Genomic DNA, 15526 nt, shown 5'->3' on the forward strand with positions numbered 1-15526 from the left:
CAACATTTGATAGCTGCACATGTAAGACAGGACCCTGCTGTCTGTAAGTTCAGCCGATTTTTAATGTGTATATTGTATATCAATTTAAATGTGGTATGAGTATTTAGTTTAGGTTACCTTTTACATTAATTTGTGGATATTTATGACAGTTTAAGTTATGACCAGCAAGGTCAGAGAAGGTCATGAGTTAATGGTAGTGGGTTTGTATCCATGATGTTTCAGCATGTGACTTTTTGTATTCAAATTATTTTCTATAAATTTCATGCCTCAACCAAAGCTTGCTGGTTTTTTCTTTTATCTATCTTTTATCCCTCCAAAGTTGTACACTAATATGTTGCACACAATGTAAGATGTTTTCCATTCAACTCACTTTTATTTTATTTATATAGGAGTAGCTTCAAGAGGGGAAAAAAAAAACTCTTAACAGGAAGAAACCTCAGACAGAACCAGACTCAGGTAGTTGCAACCAACTGGTGCAACTGGCTGGGGGGGGGAGGCTAAAAACACACTGGAGAGAGCAGAGCCTCAGCCTATGACTGAGGGAGGTTTCAGTGTCACCTGATCCAGCCTCAACTATGAATTGAATATTGGAGAAATATGCTCTCTTCTAGGCTCTTTGGGTTGATTAAGATGTTCTTTGTGCTGGAAATACATTTGATTTTAGGTAAGGGAGGTCCTTTGGCAGATTCCACATTCAGCAGCACACAAGGCCCTCTTCTTAGCTGTGGTGATCTAGTGTGGTACTGCCCATCAGACTTCTTGTAGTTTGCCAATGTAACAGTGAATATACTTATTAAAAAGTAATTCATAACAGCTCAGCTGCTGTGTTAGATCGTTTTTCTCCTCTTGGCCTTTTATATCCGTGAGAGAATATATCCTTAATGCCTGCTTCTGTGCTTCATGCACTAGATTGAAGTATGACTGAAACGACTTTGAAATTACTGACTCTGGGAGTCTTTGCATATTTGGATTGAGCAGCACTGGTTTACAGACTTGTACCAACCACATGCTTCCATAGAGTGCCAACTCATACTTCTGTACTGTCTGGTCATTAAGAGGAGTTAATAGTGGGATTTGTGAGGGCTTTGATGGTAACTGAAAAACAAAATCTTGCTTTCTACAGCATTTGCTGCCTCCTAGTGGTGGCAAATTAGAAAATAATTAAGGTAGAAGCCCTTTTGTTAAGCTTAGTGCGTACTAAACTCTACATTTATGCCTTAAATGCTAAATCGTTCCTGAGAAAACAGTGTTTTAGAGTAGATCTCAGTGCACATTATCTAGTATAAAACTTTAAAAGTGGGCCAACAGCATTTTATTAAAGGTGTTGCAGAAGGGGGCGCCATCATGCTACTGTAGTTTGTGAAGAGCTGGAAACGTAATATTTAAACAGTCAGTTATAGAACCGCGCTGAATTTACTTGGAGTGAGCATCAACGTTTTTAAACTTGTTTTTGATAGTTTCTGTGAAACTAGAAAATGTTTTTACTTTAGAAACACAAAATCTGGCTAAACAGGGAATGCTAATGATGCAGATGTTAAAAAACATCAGTTTGGCTAACATTTTTATGGTGTGTCATAAAAAGGCACACAGCTAAGAGTCTCTGGTTGGAGCTGAACTAGAGAAGCTGGACTTAGCCTTGGAGGATAACTTATCAACCTGTGAGGTAAACTGGCAGATATTTAGTCTTTTCATCCTGCATTGCTGTAATCAATGTGGCACTTTCCCCACCAGGGAGTAACAAAGTCTGAAAAGTACAAAGACTGTAAAGTAACTCATCATAACTTTGAACATTTACTCAGCATAAATGCTATCTTACCACGCAATCCTACAAAACACTCAAGTGTGTACTCTGAACATTCTGTTAGATGCTGGAATGACATTACAGCAATGCAAACAACCACTGCATTAAGTCAAGAGTTTTTAATGTAAAAAATACATTGTGTTCCAGCTACAAGATCATGGGTACTGTGTTTGAGATGTGATCAGCATCTACAATTCACTAGCCACTCCACCTACAAATTAATAAGTCTAAAAAAAAAAGTAATAAATATAAACTGATGATATTTATGTTTTTTTTTTTTTAAAAGCAGACACTTGTACCTGATAATTGAAAAAAGAAGGGGAAAAAAAGAGTTCCTCTCATAGTACTTAAAAAAACAACAACAACAATAAAAACCCTGAAACAAATTTCAGGAACATACATTAATCTCAATGACTGTAACAGGAGGCGTGGCTGTTAGTCACTCTTCTGCAGATGCTACCTCAGTTAAAAGTGCGATCACATTTAGTCAAAAAACACAAACGAATGATTCCCCTTGTACAAATAACAAACCATATATACTGTTTGTTAATTCTGCATAGAGAGAACCAGTTACAGCTTTAAGAGTCCACAACAAACTTTCTCTAATACTGAAGGAGCAAAATGTAAACTGTCATCTCAAATTATCACCCCAAAAAAGAAGGCGATACTATTTAAAGCCACAATCCTTGATGAGAACTGATGGCCTGCTGCCCATCCGCTTTGGTTGTTTTGAAGGATGAGGTCCGGTCAGTGTCGTTACGTGTGTCTTTAACAAGCGTGTGACAGTGTTTGCGCAAAAAATAAAATAAAGTATGGAGACAAAGAGTTAAACGGAAAATGACAGTGTCAGTGCATCTCACTGTGCTCAGAAAGGCATCTATAGTTACATTCCTTGTAAACAGCAAAACTGAAAGGCAAGAACAAGGATTGTGCCTTTTTAAATAACTTCCTTAATATTCCCATTGACTCATAAGTACACACCAATGTGTAAAACCAGCTGATCGCGCCTGTGTTCCATAATCTCAACATTTAACTTTAAATGTTCTGTCTAAATATCAAATGTTTGTATAAATATTTTTCACCTAATGTTCCCTTATTCTCAAAGCTCACAAGAACAGTATCAAAATACAACATAAAAAAAACAACAACAAAGAAGCTTATCTAAAAATCAACCTACAAACACTTGGGAGGGTTTCGTCACCATGGTAGCAGCAGAGAGGCATGGCAATGGTACTGCTCCATTTCCACAAAAACACACTGCGGAAGTGTCTGAAACACTGTTCCCACCAATCCCATGCCTTTACTGCCAAAATACTCCATAAATTACACTTTTACTAAAAAATAGAGTTTTTTTTGTTCATCAGCATAAGAATAAAAAAAACAAAAAAACAATCCAGTGTCTGTCATACAACCACCTTGCCCTTGATATCCAGCTTGGTGTTTTCATTTGCTTTGCTGGACTGTTCCTCTGTAAGAGTGATGTACGAGTACACCAGGCTGCCAGCAATACTGCAACAAAATTGAGAGAGGTGACATGAAAATGTTGTATCAAAACAACATGCTACAGCACATCAAAGTTGTAGAACTAGAAATAAGATCCAGCTGACACATCTGAATTCCCGCAGGGCTGGAATACAATATTATCTGTGTTAACAGAAACTTTTTATTTTCCCACCAGATAAACAGATGCTGAGAACAGTTTGTATTTAAACTGAGAAACAAGAATTATCATGCTAGTGCTCATCATGCTATATTTAATCAGACTGTTTCATTTCTGATTCTGTATCAGATTTTTCATACTTCAACAGAAGTAACATTTTGTGCACCACTGCCCAATCTGCATAAAACTGAACCCCTACAGCCCCTCCTGTAGGTGGTGGGATCACAGGAGGGCAGACTTGTAACTACTTCAGGCTAAGTCTGTTCAGGCCCCTGTGGGCCATTCCCAGTTCCATGGTGGGACCCTGGAAACCAAGTCCCAGGAAGGATAAGCTGGTCCATTGATCTTTTGGCTCATATTGGTTTTCTGAACCACTCCAAGTTTCCTTTAGGAGACCCAACCAGGGGAAGATTGCCATTCACAACATAGTTTCTGGGATATTTGGAAAACACAAACCCCTCTGCCACATTAAGGTGGCAATTCACAGAGGGGCAGTGGCCCAATCCTCAGTTTCTAGGACTAGCTAGCAATACATGGACTGTAACTTCTCTGGTGACGCTTGTGGTGTATGGGGTTGAGATACTGATTACATATAGTTGGGATCTGTAACCAGTTTCTTACAGAAGAGCTGGACTTTGTTCCACTTTGGAAGTGTCCCAGATCAGATAGCGAGCAGGGGTGGATATACTTGCATTCTACTACTACCAGAGAATATGCTCCAACTACACGGGTCCTGAGTTCTCACTCCCCTAGGGGAAGGTCTATGCCAGGGTATCAGAGAGGAGGGGGTGACATTATTTAACCCTCAGATTCAGGAGAAACATGAGATCTGTTTACCTTATGTTCAAACCTAAGAAGTTAGTCCATGAGAAAATGTAGTCTCCACTGAGTACCATTCCAATGTATGTCACCAGGACATTCTGTAAAAATGGAGAAAACATTAACAAACCTGAGCATTTTGCATTGTTTTGTATTCAACAGTTCCCTCAAGCACGCAGCTCACCTTAATACAACCCACGATAGTAGTTGTTAATGCTGAGTTGTACTGTGTACACAGCACAGTAGAATACATCAGAATAAACCTAGGAAAAATAAATAAGTAATCATGTTGTAAATCACTCAACGTTTATTGGAGCCTGAAATTGGATTTCAAAATGTTAATGCAACATTGTAGACAAGCTGCAAGACAGAACTGAGACTGCAATACCGATCTAAGAGCAAATCACAGAAATTTGCCATCATCCAGATGTTGCACTGATAGTGAATTCACGCATGCCACATTTAATCTCAAGCCTGTAACTTACCCCATGACACACGACAGGGTGAACTGGGTGAGGAACAATGCATCCGACCAGCCCTCATATTCCACTGCCTGAAAGGAGAAGCAGAGTATGGGAAACACAAACTGACAACTAACAAATACATTAAACATTATATTTGTGTCAGCATTAAAAGCAAAGAAAAAAACGATTGAAACACGTTTGATTAGTAAAGTAAAATATTACATTAGTGGTTTTTGATGTGTAATGTCACGCATTCACTTAAAGAAAGTGAGCAGCCTAAAAACTGAGGCGTTTTAGTTTATATCCATGGTGGTTGCTCAGTCAAGGGAAGTACTTGATGCTGCTGTAATAACTCTGCTAGGTGCATAATAGCATCTTTGTGCCTTTCTGGCTGCTGGGCCCCAGCTGGGCAACCCAGAATGTCTGCCAACACTGACCAAATGAAAAGACAGCTCATATTTACGGCGCACACCCATGCTTAGACATATGTTCGCTCACTTAAATGCAGAATTAAACCAAGCAATAACCGGTCGGTACTGAAATCATAACAGCTCTGGTAAAAAAAAAAAAAAAGCATTAATTTAACAAATATAGTGTTAAAGTAGTAGAAGTAGAATAATAAATGCTAACTCCTCACCTTCTGCATATCTCCAGTCACATGAGCCAACAGCAGAGTGGGAATTATCATAAATAATGCATTGTAGTACAATAATCCATATTTCCCCAACTCCTGAAAAAATGAAAAGGGTAGAGAAGCAGGTGGGAAGGGAGCAACAGGAAAACACAAGTAATATGCAGAGCCAGAACAGAGTGCTATTCGCAGGTCTTTCAGTGCATTCCTCACTAAGTAGCATACAGATGTCATGCATGGCACCACCTAAGACTTCTTGTGTATGCTCTGTTTCACATGGCTTCATCGGCTTCACCCCCTCACTCATACACACCCCTCTCGTAGTTGGAGCTCAGTCCTAGGAGATGGCGCTCCATAGGCGTCATACACTAAATTTGGATCGGCCCTTGCAGAAACGTGAGAACTGAGTAGTTCAGTTTGCCCTTGTGACATTAAATATGACTTGAACGAGCTTAAACAAGACATTTCGGAGTCAGTCCAAACAGATCTGAAGACTAATCTAAAAAAAAAATGTTTAGTTAAGCACAATGATATTTTACCAAAACAATGAATCACAAATATTTTCTCTTAATCTAATCAAATTAGTGGGAGTAAAAAGAACTGACTCAATGTATTTCCACACGCCAAGTTCTTTTGAGCAAGATACTGAAGGACAGTTCGAGTTCTCTACATTCACACGTAATCAGCTCAATGCCAAATACAGCTCCCACCCAACAATGGTCACTATTCATCAGATGCTGCCATCACATACCTTTGCGTCTAATTTTTGCTTTACATAGGCTCCGTTGGCTGCAGTCAGGATGTCGTTCAGGAGAATGAACATGTAGCCTTGCAGGTCAAATGATAAGTCAGCACTAGGATCAGAAAGAAGAAAAGGCAATCGAAAGTGTCAAGAAAATAAATAATGTGTTCAGTTGGCTAACATTTAAGCTGTAGTTAAGCTGCATTTAGGCAGGGCTCCTTTACAACTTCCTTGAAGATAATGGCAACTAAACTTGGACCTATATCCCGACAAAGCACCTCTTTGTAGTGAAGGTAAATCTTGGTTAACAGCCAGCACACCTGGATTTAGTAGAACTTACCTCGCGGCTATAAATGCCCCAAGGATCATTGTAAACACTGTCAGCTGAACTGGTCTGGAGAATTTCTTCCTGCCACAAATACAGTAAAGAAATTCAATATGACCACTTAGAACTGGAACCGAACAAAAAAAGGACCAGTAAATGGCGAAGAAAAGTAGGTTATCTGTTGTGTGGGATCTTACTTGAGCAGAAATCCCTCGGCCAGCATAGTGAATAAGATCGAGAACCTCCTGAGGACTGTAAACATGGGCAGACTGGTGCACCAGGGCGTAAACGGTGACAGAAAATCCATTAAACGAAAAACATCAACATTAATAGCCAAATAGTTTTTAACTGTGTGAATTTTTACAAAATGTGGAGCTTACTTTAGCCTTTTGGTTCCAAATAAACCAGTGATTTGATTTCCCACATACAGGAGAGGTAGAGGAAATGTCTAGGAAAAAAAAAGGAAAAAAAGGATAGGGAGGTTTTGTTAAGTAGGAACAGCTCCAGCATGGTTAAATGAATTTTCTGATGGACAGGCAGCGATCACCATAAACCTGACCTATTCCAGTTTCTGGGGGGGGGGCAATGCCATTTTTCAAAGGGTGAAGAAAAAAATAAAGGCTAATATATCTAATGCATATAGAGTATGCTAGTTTTCAGCAATATATTTCAAAATCTAGTTAGACACAGCTTGACTTAATGCATAAATGCTTTGAGGTTACAAGCCACTTACTCTATGTGTACAGTGCTTAATGTGTCACACAATTTGGGGTTCAATATTTAGCCCAAAAACATTTATACCTTTCCAATTAAAAGATAATAACTCTGTATACTTTCTAAACCACAGTCACTTCAGGTACTGCAGACACTGCTAAACTATTTCTAATGAATCTGTTTTCTTTTTTTTAATATATGTCAATACTGATATGCTATTAATGGGAAAATAGTTGCTTATATTGGCCAAATTATACATGTTAGGCCTCTGCATTTGATATTTGGACTGTTTATTAAGAGATGAACAGACTGCATATGGACCTCTGGAAACTAGTAATAAATGACTGGTACTCTTCATTTAGAATATCTCACCTTGCGAGGTATGGTCTCATCGCAGTCTGGGAAGCTGATCACCCTTGCAGCCTTGCCCACCCACAGCACAATCACGGTGGCTAACATCTGCACAGAGATTCATGAAGAAATCAGTGTCGATACCTGCCTGGTTTTAAGGTGTGGTGTCAGCTTGGTTAACGTAAAAGAAGAAGTTACACGTATCACGTACTTGTCCTATTCCGACACATATCGACGACGGGAACCTGAAAAAGTAGATGAAACTCCAGTAAATTTTAATGCTTTAGAAGTTCAGCACACTGTAGTTAGTAAGCTAACCTCGTACTTAACACTCAAGGGTTAAAATGTTGCCCAACACAGGCAACAGAAAGAGAGGCTCCCTGCAGTGTGAACCACAAGATTACCATCACTGGATAAAAGTTGCCGTTAGGCTAATCAGCACCGTGGTGTTGCCTGCTCTGCTCAGCCTGCACAACTTCCACAAGCTAGGTTAGCTAGCATGGAAACAGCTTATCGACCGTAACCGTTACAGGCGTTACCGCTATGCCGTTACCTGTAGTTAGTGAGGACACTCTTGTTCACCACGACGATCAGGAACGAGCTGAGACCGTAAAACCCGGCGGCAAACAGCTTCACGACCAGCGTCGGAGGTTTGTCCGCCATCCCCGACAAGTTCTCATTCCTCTCTGAGAGTCGGCTCTTCCCCTGCCCATCACTTCTTCACTGTAGGCTCACCCACCTACACACACACACACACACACACACACGTTTCACAACTTCCGCCCCAAGTCTGAGCATCACATTACGCGCAACAAATTTAACCACGAAATTTAACCATGAAATGAACGAGTTTTTTTGTTTTTGTTTGTTTGTACAAATCTAGCACTGCGAATGAAATCACCAGCCAGGCTTAGCTTATTTTTTGCATTCTACTTTCTTTTGACATGGAGCATTAAACTTAAAGCAAGAATCGGACGGATATTTGATCTTTCCTGCAGCTTTATTATCCCCCCAGCTTTCACAAACACATCTGATTTACAGGCAGGTCGGCACTTCCTGGTTTTTAACCTGACATGTGATGCGATTAGTCCAATCACAAATTAGAAGGTTTTTGTTGTTGTTCTTTATTACATGTAATTGGGGGTTAGGCGAGATAAGTTATTTATTCACCACATTTCAAACACCACAGCTAGTCAAGATAAATTCAAAATCCAAGATAAAAGATAATAACGGCAATAACAATAAAAACAACAAAAATTAAAACAAGGGCGATGGCATAGCTACACTGTTAGTTAAAAGCAACCGTGAATCTAAAGCTGTGCTCTTTACAAAATAGCTAGGGTTGGAGACGATGTGACCGCAATGGGTAGCTGGTTCCAAAATGCCCAAATGCAATAGATATTTATTGAAAATGTTTATGGTGGCAACTACGAAGGCTATAACTAGGCATTGCCTCCTACAGGGCAATGGGTTGTTTGGAAGAATTATAATAAAAATACATTTAAAAAACAGAAATGTACATATGTGAACTGCTAGGTAACCAGATCTTGCAGACCTTGAGATCTACTAGGTTTGTATACATTAAACACTATAGATTTATATTTAGGGCCAAAATCATTCAAAGATGTATAAACAATCTGTAATATTTTAAATTTAATTCTGTATTTTACTGGAAGCCAATGCAGGGAGACGACAATTGGAGTGATATGGGAGGCCAAGGAAAAGATCATTGCAACAGTCTACAGAAAAACAGGCATGAATGAGCTTCTCCAGATAAAAATATCCCAGTTTAGCCAAATTACTAAGATCCCAAAAGGCTGATTTAGTTACAGCACAAATATAGTTAGTGAAACTAAAGCCCTCTTTTATTGTTGCACCAAGATTTTTCACACAAGTTTTAGATTTGTGGTTTTACATATACAGATATAAAGTTATAAGTAACCCATGCAATTAATTGCATGAATCGTATTTCACACTATGATCACATGCAGCAGCAGTATAAAATGTATCTCCAAAAGTTGATTCTGTACATCTGGACGTAGCGTTTTCAGTGGGAGAAACATTTCGTCACTCATCCAAGTGACTTCTTCAGTTTCTGGTGACTACAGGTTTCCCCGGTCTTCTAAACAGTACATTTGCATAATGACTGTTGTTGATCAACAGTCATGAGAATTTGCATATAATCATGATGAAGGAACTGACCTCCCAGCCCATTGTTCCTTCAGTGGGCTGTTTTCAGTCATTAAACACAGCACATGACAGGAACAAGTATGTTCTGGAGACAACAGAGCTCTGAGGGTCCCCTGTGCCGAAATATGCTCACCTCACCTACTTCCAAGGTGCACGTTCAGAGGTTAAAGCTACAGCAACATGTGTAGGAAATGTCATAACTTTATTGTTTGACTAACATATTTTCAGCTTATTGCCTTCATCATGATGAAGTAATAAGCTGAAATTTGTCAGACAACAATAACTTGTTGATCCTTGGAGAAAAGGAATAGGTTGTCAAGATGGGCCTTTGTTGATGGGGGTTTACTTTTCTTCCTTGGGCTATTCCTGATTAGTTTGCAGGAGCATTGAGGCCACGGCTATTGGGACGATTAAAAAACGTGATGCTTTTATCCCAAACATAAATGGATATTAAAAGTCTTCTGGATAATGAGTTTGGTTAGCTAGAGTTCACACAGATTTACACAAAACTGGTGAAGGTGAATTTGATTCAAAGCAGATAATTTTTGTTTTCTTTCAGTCTAGTTTTAAGAAAAAATGCCTGGCTGTAATATCTCATTAATTGTTGGATGGATTGTCTTGAATTGTGTTTTATATTTTTGACTCTTGTTAAAGATTATTAACAGTTTTCTGTCACTTTAATTAACAGGTTGTATTTTAAACCTAATTTTCTTTCCTATATTTTGAGGGTTGTAGATTATAAAGGCTTGAAATAAAGCATTAACGCACACGAGGGAAATGTTAAGATATGTGCAGATAAGATTAAGAGTTTTATTGCTGCCTCATATCTGTCCTATGATCAGGAATGTCTTGAACTTCTGTCCTTTGCCATTTATATCTGCTATGTATGTGGTAGAGTTCTTGTAGCATTACTCGTCATCATGTTGCCGTCTTAGGACATACATACTACATTTATTTATATATGTATAGACATATAAAAAGTGTGTGTATGTGCACCCCCATGGGCTAAGGTGTAACCACCAGGTGTTCTTTCCATCTGATGTTTTCTTTTCCATAGGGGTCATATGAATGGCTCCTACAGCTGAGGTGGTTGGACGATCTGATTTCCTCGTGTCAGCATTGTTCCCACATCATCATAATTAATGTTGTTCCAGGTTCAACATTGCAAGTGACCAATCGCCTTCTTGTGACGTCATTCCTTTCAGGGACAACATTTACGCGATGTCTCAGGGACAACATTTACGCGATGTCCCAGGGACAACATTTACGCGATGTACCAGGACAAATTTGTAAATTTCTGGATTACTGTTAATCTCCATAGAATCAAGAACTCATGTCCAGTTTCACAGCTATGGACCAGTTAATTATGTTTCCAGGTGATAGTTTGATTCATAGATTCAGCACACAACCATAAGTCTAGGCCTTTTAGTCCAGATTCTCTTCACTTATGTTTGTAAAATGATCAGGGAAGCTACTGCAATTTTGCCTGACCCAACCCCCGGGCCACGAAACACCCAAAAAGTTGGGGAACGCTGGTCTAGAGAACACTGGTTAGCTAATGCTGTCGTCAAGTAGCCTATCGCTAGCAAACAAACAGCAAGCCAAGTGAGGAACATATGTATAATGCTTACCGTTTATTAAAGGAAAGTATCCTAAATTGACTTCAAATTCGGCGGACAGGCGGCGGTTTAAGAAGGTGATTGGTCACTTGCAATGTTGAACCTGGAACAACATTAATTATGATGATGTGGGAACAATGCTGACACGAGGAAATCAGATCGTCCGAGGTGGACAGGCATCTAATCAGGATGCCTCCTGGGCCAGGTGTTCTAGGCATGTCCAAACGGAAGGACGCCCCAGGGTACACCCTTGCCACAGAGAGATTACATCTCTTGGCTGGCCTGGGAACACCTCAGTATTCACCAAGGTGAGATGGAGGAGGTAGCTGGGGAGATGAAATCTGGGTTTTATGGTAACCTGCTTGCAAAAATGTATTTTCTGTGCAATAGCTCACAGTAGCTTGAGTCCCTCAGGGAAAAAGGTCTACACTGATTCAGTGTTAAAAATTATAACTATCTCCAATACATGCTTCAATTTACTATACAGACTCCAAGCTGTATAATCCTCATATATTAATTTTATCTAAAAATAAAAAAACAAAAACAAGAAACCCCCCAAGACTTTCAGTATCAAGAAATTCACAGTATATTTATTTCTTCTAGACAGAGTGGGGAGTCATTTTAACCTGAGCTTTTACAAAATGATGATAATAAATGATCACTGAATAAAGGCCAGCTTCGTGACCTTACCTTGAAAAAGCCCTTGTGTATTTTGGCAGGTGGTTGCGGGATAAAAACCCTGACGTGTCTCTGATAAGAATTGTGTCTGTGCATGTGCCACGTTGTCAAACAGCGAGTACAGTGGTAAATTCAGCCCCTCACTAATTTCATTTTCTTCAAAACACAGAAGGGGACATCTCGCATGAGCCATGTCTGGACTGAATGCGTCTCTCGGATACTTTGTGGCTGCTGTGACTTTTGTAGTCTCAGTTCGATTTCTCCTTAAAAAACGGCCACGGTTCAGCTTCATCTCAGAGTTTACATCTTCTTTTATGCTGGTGGCATGTTGGCTGGAGGTGCAGACCATCGTGGAGGTGGGCGAGTGGGCCGGGGGTTTGGGCCCTGACGTGACTTTAACCATACTGTTTGTGGTATTGCTCACACACGGTATAATCTGTGGTGATGCATCAGGGAATCCCAGCCTGGCTGTGCAGAAATTCATGAAGCTTGAGGCCACCACCGTAACCACACTGCTTGATGTTGCTGCCCAGTTTATTGGGGCTCACCTAGGCCTTCTTGCAGCCAAATACTACTGGAGCCTGGAGCTGACAGACATGCACATGATCAAAAACCTGATGATCAGTGAGTGCAGCACATCTCTGCTGGTTTCTGTGCTTCAGGGATTTTTTACCGAGTTTGCCTGTGCCCTCGTCTTGCACATCATCCACTTAAACCTATGCCGCCGATCTGCTCTGATCCGAGTGCCGCTGATTGCTGTCCTCCTAACATTCCTGTCCCATTCAGGTAAGCCTGGGAATAACTGGCTTTCCTTTTCCTTTCCTTTTATTTAAACGTTTTACCTTCTGCTTTTTGGGATCCATTATTTGCATTTTTTTTTTTTTACTTTGAAAGTTCAGAGGACTTAAAGCTGGAAATTTAACGAAAACTGTATTTTCCTATTCTTTTCTTCAGCCAAAGGTTATACCTCAGCTTACATGAATCCATCACTGGCATATGGACTCACCTTCCACTGTTCTGGATTTACCTTTGCAGAGTATGCAGTGGTTTACTGGCTGGGCTCTCTCACAGGTAAACTGATTAAATGTGCATGTCCTTTCAGGTCTTAAAAAATTAACACAATACATAAAATAAACATTTGATTTCTAGGTATGACTTTGGCTGTTCTCCTGTACATGGGCCATATTCCCAGAATCTTTGCCAAGAATCTGCTATACTCCCAGAAGACACGTTTCAGAGTGCCCAAGACAGACAAAGCAGAAATGGAAATCTTTACTTACCAGTTCTCAGCTGTAAAGAGACGTTTTTAATTTAACAATTTATCAAAAATAAAGAAAGAAAGAAAATCTTCAAATTTTGTCCTCTGTTTCTTTTTTAATCATGACATAAGTTTTTATTTGAAAAAATCAAAAAAAAAAAAAAAAACAATTTACAAGATACATATGAAAAAAAAATTAGCAATGTTAGAGTGTTAGCATAAAAAACAAAACAACCCCCCCCCCCTTTGTAATCAGAAAAGTAAAAAAACAAACAAACAAGCTGTCAATAAAATGAAAAGAAGTAATTTCATTTAAATAACATTTTAAAAAAAAACAACCCTTCTCTAGTCTGTGGGTGGATGTGACACAACAAAACTATATATTAGCTTTTATTAAGAACAGTCCTTTGTATGTTAACCCCTCTTAGGCCCTGGGACCATTTTTGGTCCTTTTAGTTTTTCAGTTACAAGCCATTTGCACTGTGTTGAATGGAATATAGCCAAATTCTCTAAAAAAAAGTTTGGCATAATTTCATGTCAAAATTCAATCTGACTTCCTTAAGCAAATAGAGCAGAGCCATGGCTGCTACGTGCTGGTAGCACCTGGAGCAGAACTGAGTTTTGATGTCTGTGACCCGTCATTCTTTGTGTCTTTTGGCTGATTTTTAGCAGAAGTGATTGAATCTGTATGAAAGAAAGAAAAAACAATCAGCACAAATTTTTTGTCATAAAAGTCCCGTGCAAGCAAACATGAATTTCTTAATTACTGAATTTGGCAGCATGCTTATATAAGCCATATTGTGTTAGGGTATGTTTCGTCTTAAATATAAGTTTTAAGTTTGTCACCTTTCTGCTTTTGCTGCTCCAGCTGAGCCTCGGCTCGGTCTGCCCATAAACAGTAATCTGGATTATTCAGTAAGGTCTTCCTCTGTCCACAACTGAGACATCTCATCACGGTAAAACGAGTCTTGCTGTTTTTTCCTTATTAAAGAAATTCAGTTTAAATAAATAAATAAGTAAATTTTTAATATTTATTCATTATCAACCATTTCTGAAACAAGAAAGTGACAGCCTACATTAAGTAGGGATTGAAAGATAATAGGGGCTTACGTTTTTGTCTTGTTGTAGCAGTTACACCTGGAATGAGCAAAGAGCAGCACCTCTTGCACAATGTCCTCTTCACCGATGGATCTCTACATATATTGAAACATTAAAATGTTAGTCCATCTTTAAGTACATTCTGATTTTACTACTGTCCATCAGCTCCTAGACCAGTTTCATGTAAATATATGTGAATCTTCACACAGCTACACATTAACATCATAACACTTGTCCACACATTGTCAGTGTGAGACTGCTCTCATTTGTGAATACAGCAGGGTAAACGTGGCAGATGTTCCAGACAAATGCCAACTGAGCTGCTGGTCTGTGAGCACAGGGCCCACTAAACGATCTCTGGTCCTTATGTGTGCTTGTGTAGTTCGTACGGTATCGTATATTTAACACTATTTCAATAACTTGTGTTTTGTTTTGTTTTTTTAACTGTGACATTTTCATCTCAGTAGTTCAATACTTGATCTAAAGGGAGCTCTGTGGCACGCCGAAATATCCTGCATTACTCTTTTGCTCCCCAGACAATGTGATCAACGGGATTTGTTAAAAATCAGTATTTAAGTACACGTGATTATCATCTCAACTTACTGTCTGAGAACGAGACGCTTTGCAATCGTCTTCTGTGAGAAGCAGTAGAAACGAGCCAGCTCCACATTTTCCGGATTTTGAGCTAAAACACAATGTGCAGCCTGTGGACAAAACGTAAGAAACCAGCTGAGCGACCACATTCAAAACAGAGAGCATGCTAGCATTTATGTAGCATGTGACTGTAGCTGGAAGCATCGTGACGATAATTAACTAAAACTTTCTCCAACCTGGTAAAGGTAGTTCAGTCTCTGGTAAGCTTCTTTGTCTTTCAAGTGGAGCGCCATTACACACAAAAGTCAGATAACAAATTAGCCCTAATAGTAACAGCGGATTACTTCTAACCACAGCAGTATGACCCTCTGCAAGTAGCTACAACTGATATACTTCCGGGTTAATCCTTCAAAATAAAGGCACACAACGTGATTCACACCTCGGAAAATCAAAAATACAAAATCATCCGATTAGGAATTAACTGTCTACAACCATTCAAAGACCCGACAAGCATCTTGTATCTTTGTAGTTTAGTTATATCAACATCAAACGATATCACAGAGAAATTATTCATTGATTCTA

The 15526-nt window shown here is 39.3% G+C and overlaps 3 protein-coding genes across 4 annotated transcripts; 1 reads left to right on the plus strand and 2 right to left on the minus strand.

Annotated features, from left to right (window-relative positions):
• Window positions 1–1905: 1905 nt before the first annotated feature.
• On the minus strand, window positions 1906–8253 carry slc35d1a (solute carrier family 35 member D1a). Its single transcript, XM_026159338.2, has 12 exons — window positions 8061–8253; window positions 7719–7752; window positions 7529–7615; window positions 6823–6890; window positions 6640–6711; window positions 6458–6526; window positions 6127–6229; window positions 5382–5474; window positions 4766–4833; window positions 4465–4543; window positions 4299–4381; window positions 1906–3310 (listed from the first exon to the last, which is right to left on the minus strand). The coding sequence occupies exons 1-12, from the start codon at window positions 8168–8170 to the stop codon at window positions 3205–3207; spliced, it is 972 nt and encodes a 323-aa protein (XP_026015123.1). The 5' UTR covers window positions 8171–8253; the 3' UTR covers window positions 1906–3204.
• On the plus strand, window positions 8209–13348 carry aqp12 (aquaporin 12). 2 transcript variants are annotated; one of them, XM_080297374.1, is made up of 4 exons: window positions 8209–8232; window positions 12164–12780; window positions 12949–13065; window positions 13144–13348. In XM_080297374.1, the coding sequence occupies exons 2-4, from the start codon at window positions 12186–12188 to the stop codon at window positions 13302–13304; spliced, it is 873 nt and encodes a 290-aa protein (XP_080153500.1). In that variant the 5' UTR covers window positions 8209–8232; window positions 12164–12185; the 3' UTR covers window positions 13305–13348. The 2 variants fall into 2 exon arrangements, with proteins under 2 accessions (XP_080153500.1, XP_026015126.2); XM_026159341.2 differs by lacking the exon at window positions 8209–8232 and having other exon boundaries at window positions 12078–12780.
• On the minus strand, window positions 13349–15347 carry rpp21 (ribonuclease P subunit p21). The gene is made up of 5 exons (XM_026159231.2): window positions 15181–15347; window positions 14954–15054; window positions 14363–14445; window positions 14099–14233; window positions 13349–13936 (listed from the first exon to the last, which is right to left on the minus strand). The coding sequence occupies exons 1-5, from the start codon at window positions 15235–15237 to the stop codon at window positions 13839–13841; spliced, it is 474 nt and encodes a 157-aa protein (XP_026015016.1). The 5' UTR covers window positions 15238–15347; the 3' UTR covers window positions 13349–13838.
• Between the last annotated feature and the right edge of the window lie 179 nt (window positions 15348–15526).

The sequence above is a fragment of the Astatotilapia calliptera genome, chromosome 23, assembly GCF_964374335.1.
Source record: "Astatotilapia calliptera chromosome 23, fAstCal68.1, whole genome shotgun sequence".
NCBI classification, from domain to species: Eukaryota; Metazoa; Chordata; class Actinopteri; order Cichliformes; family Cichlidae; genus Astatotilapia; species Astatotilapia calliptera.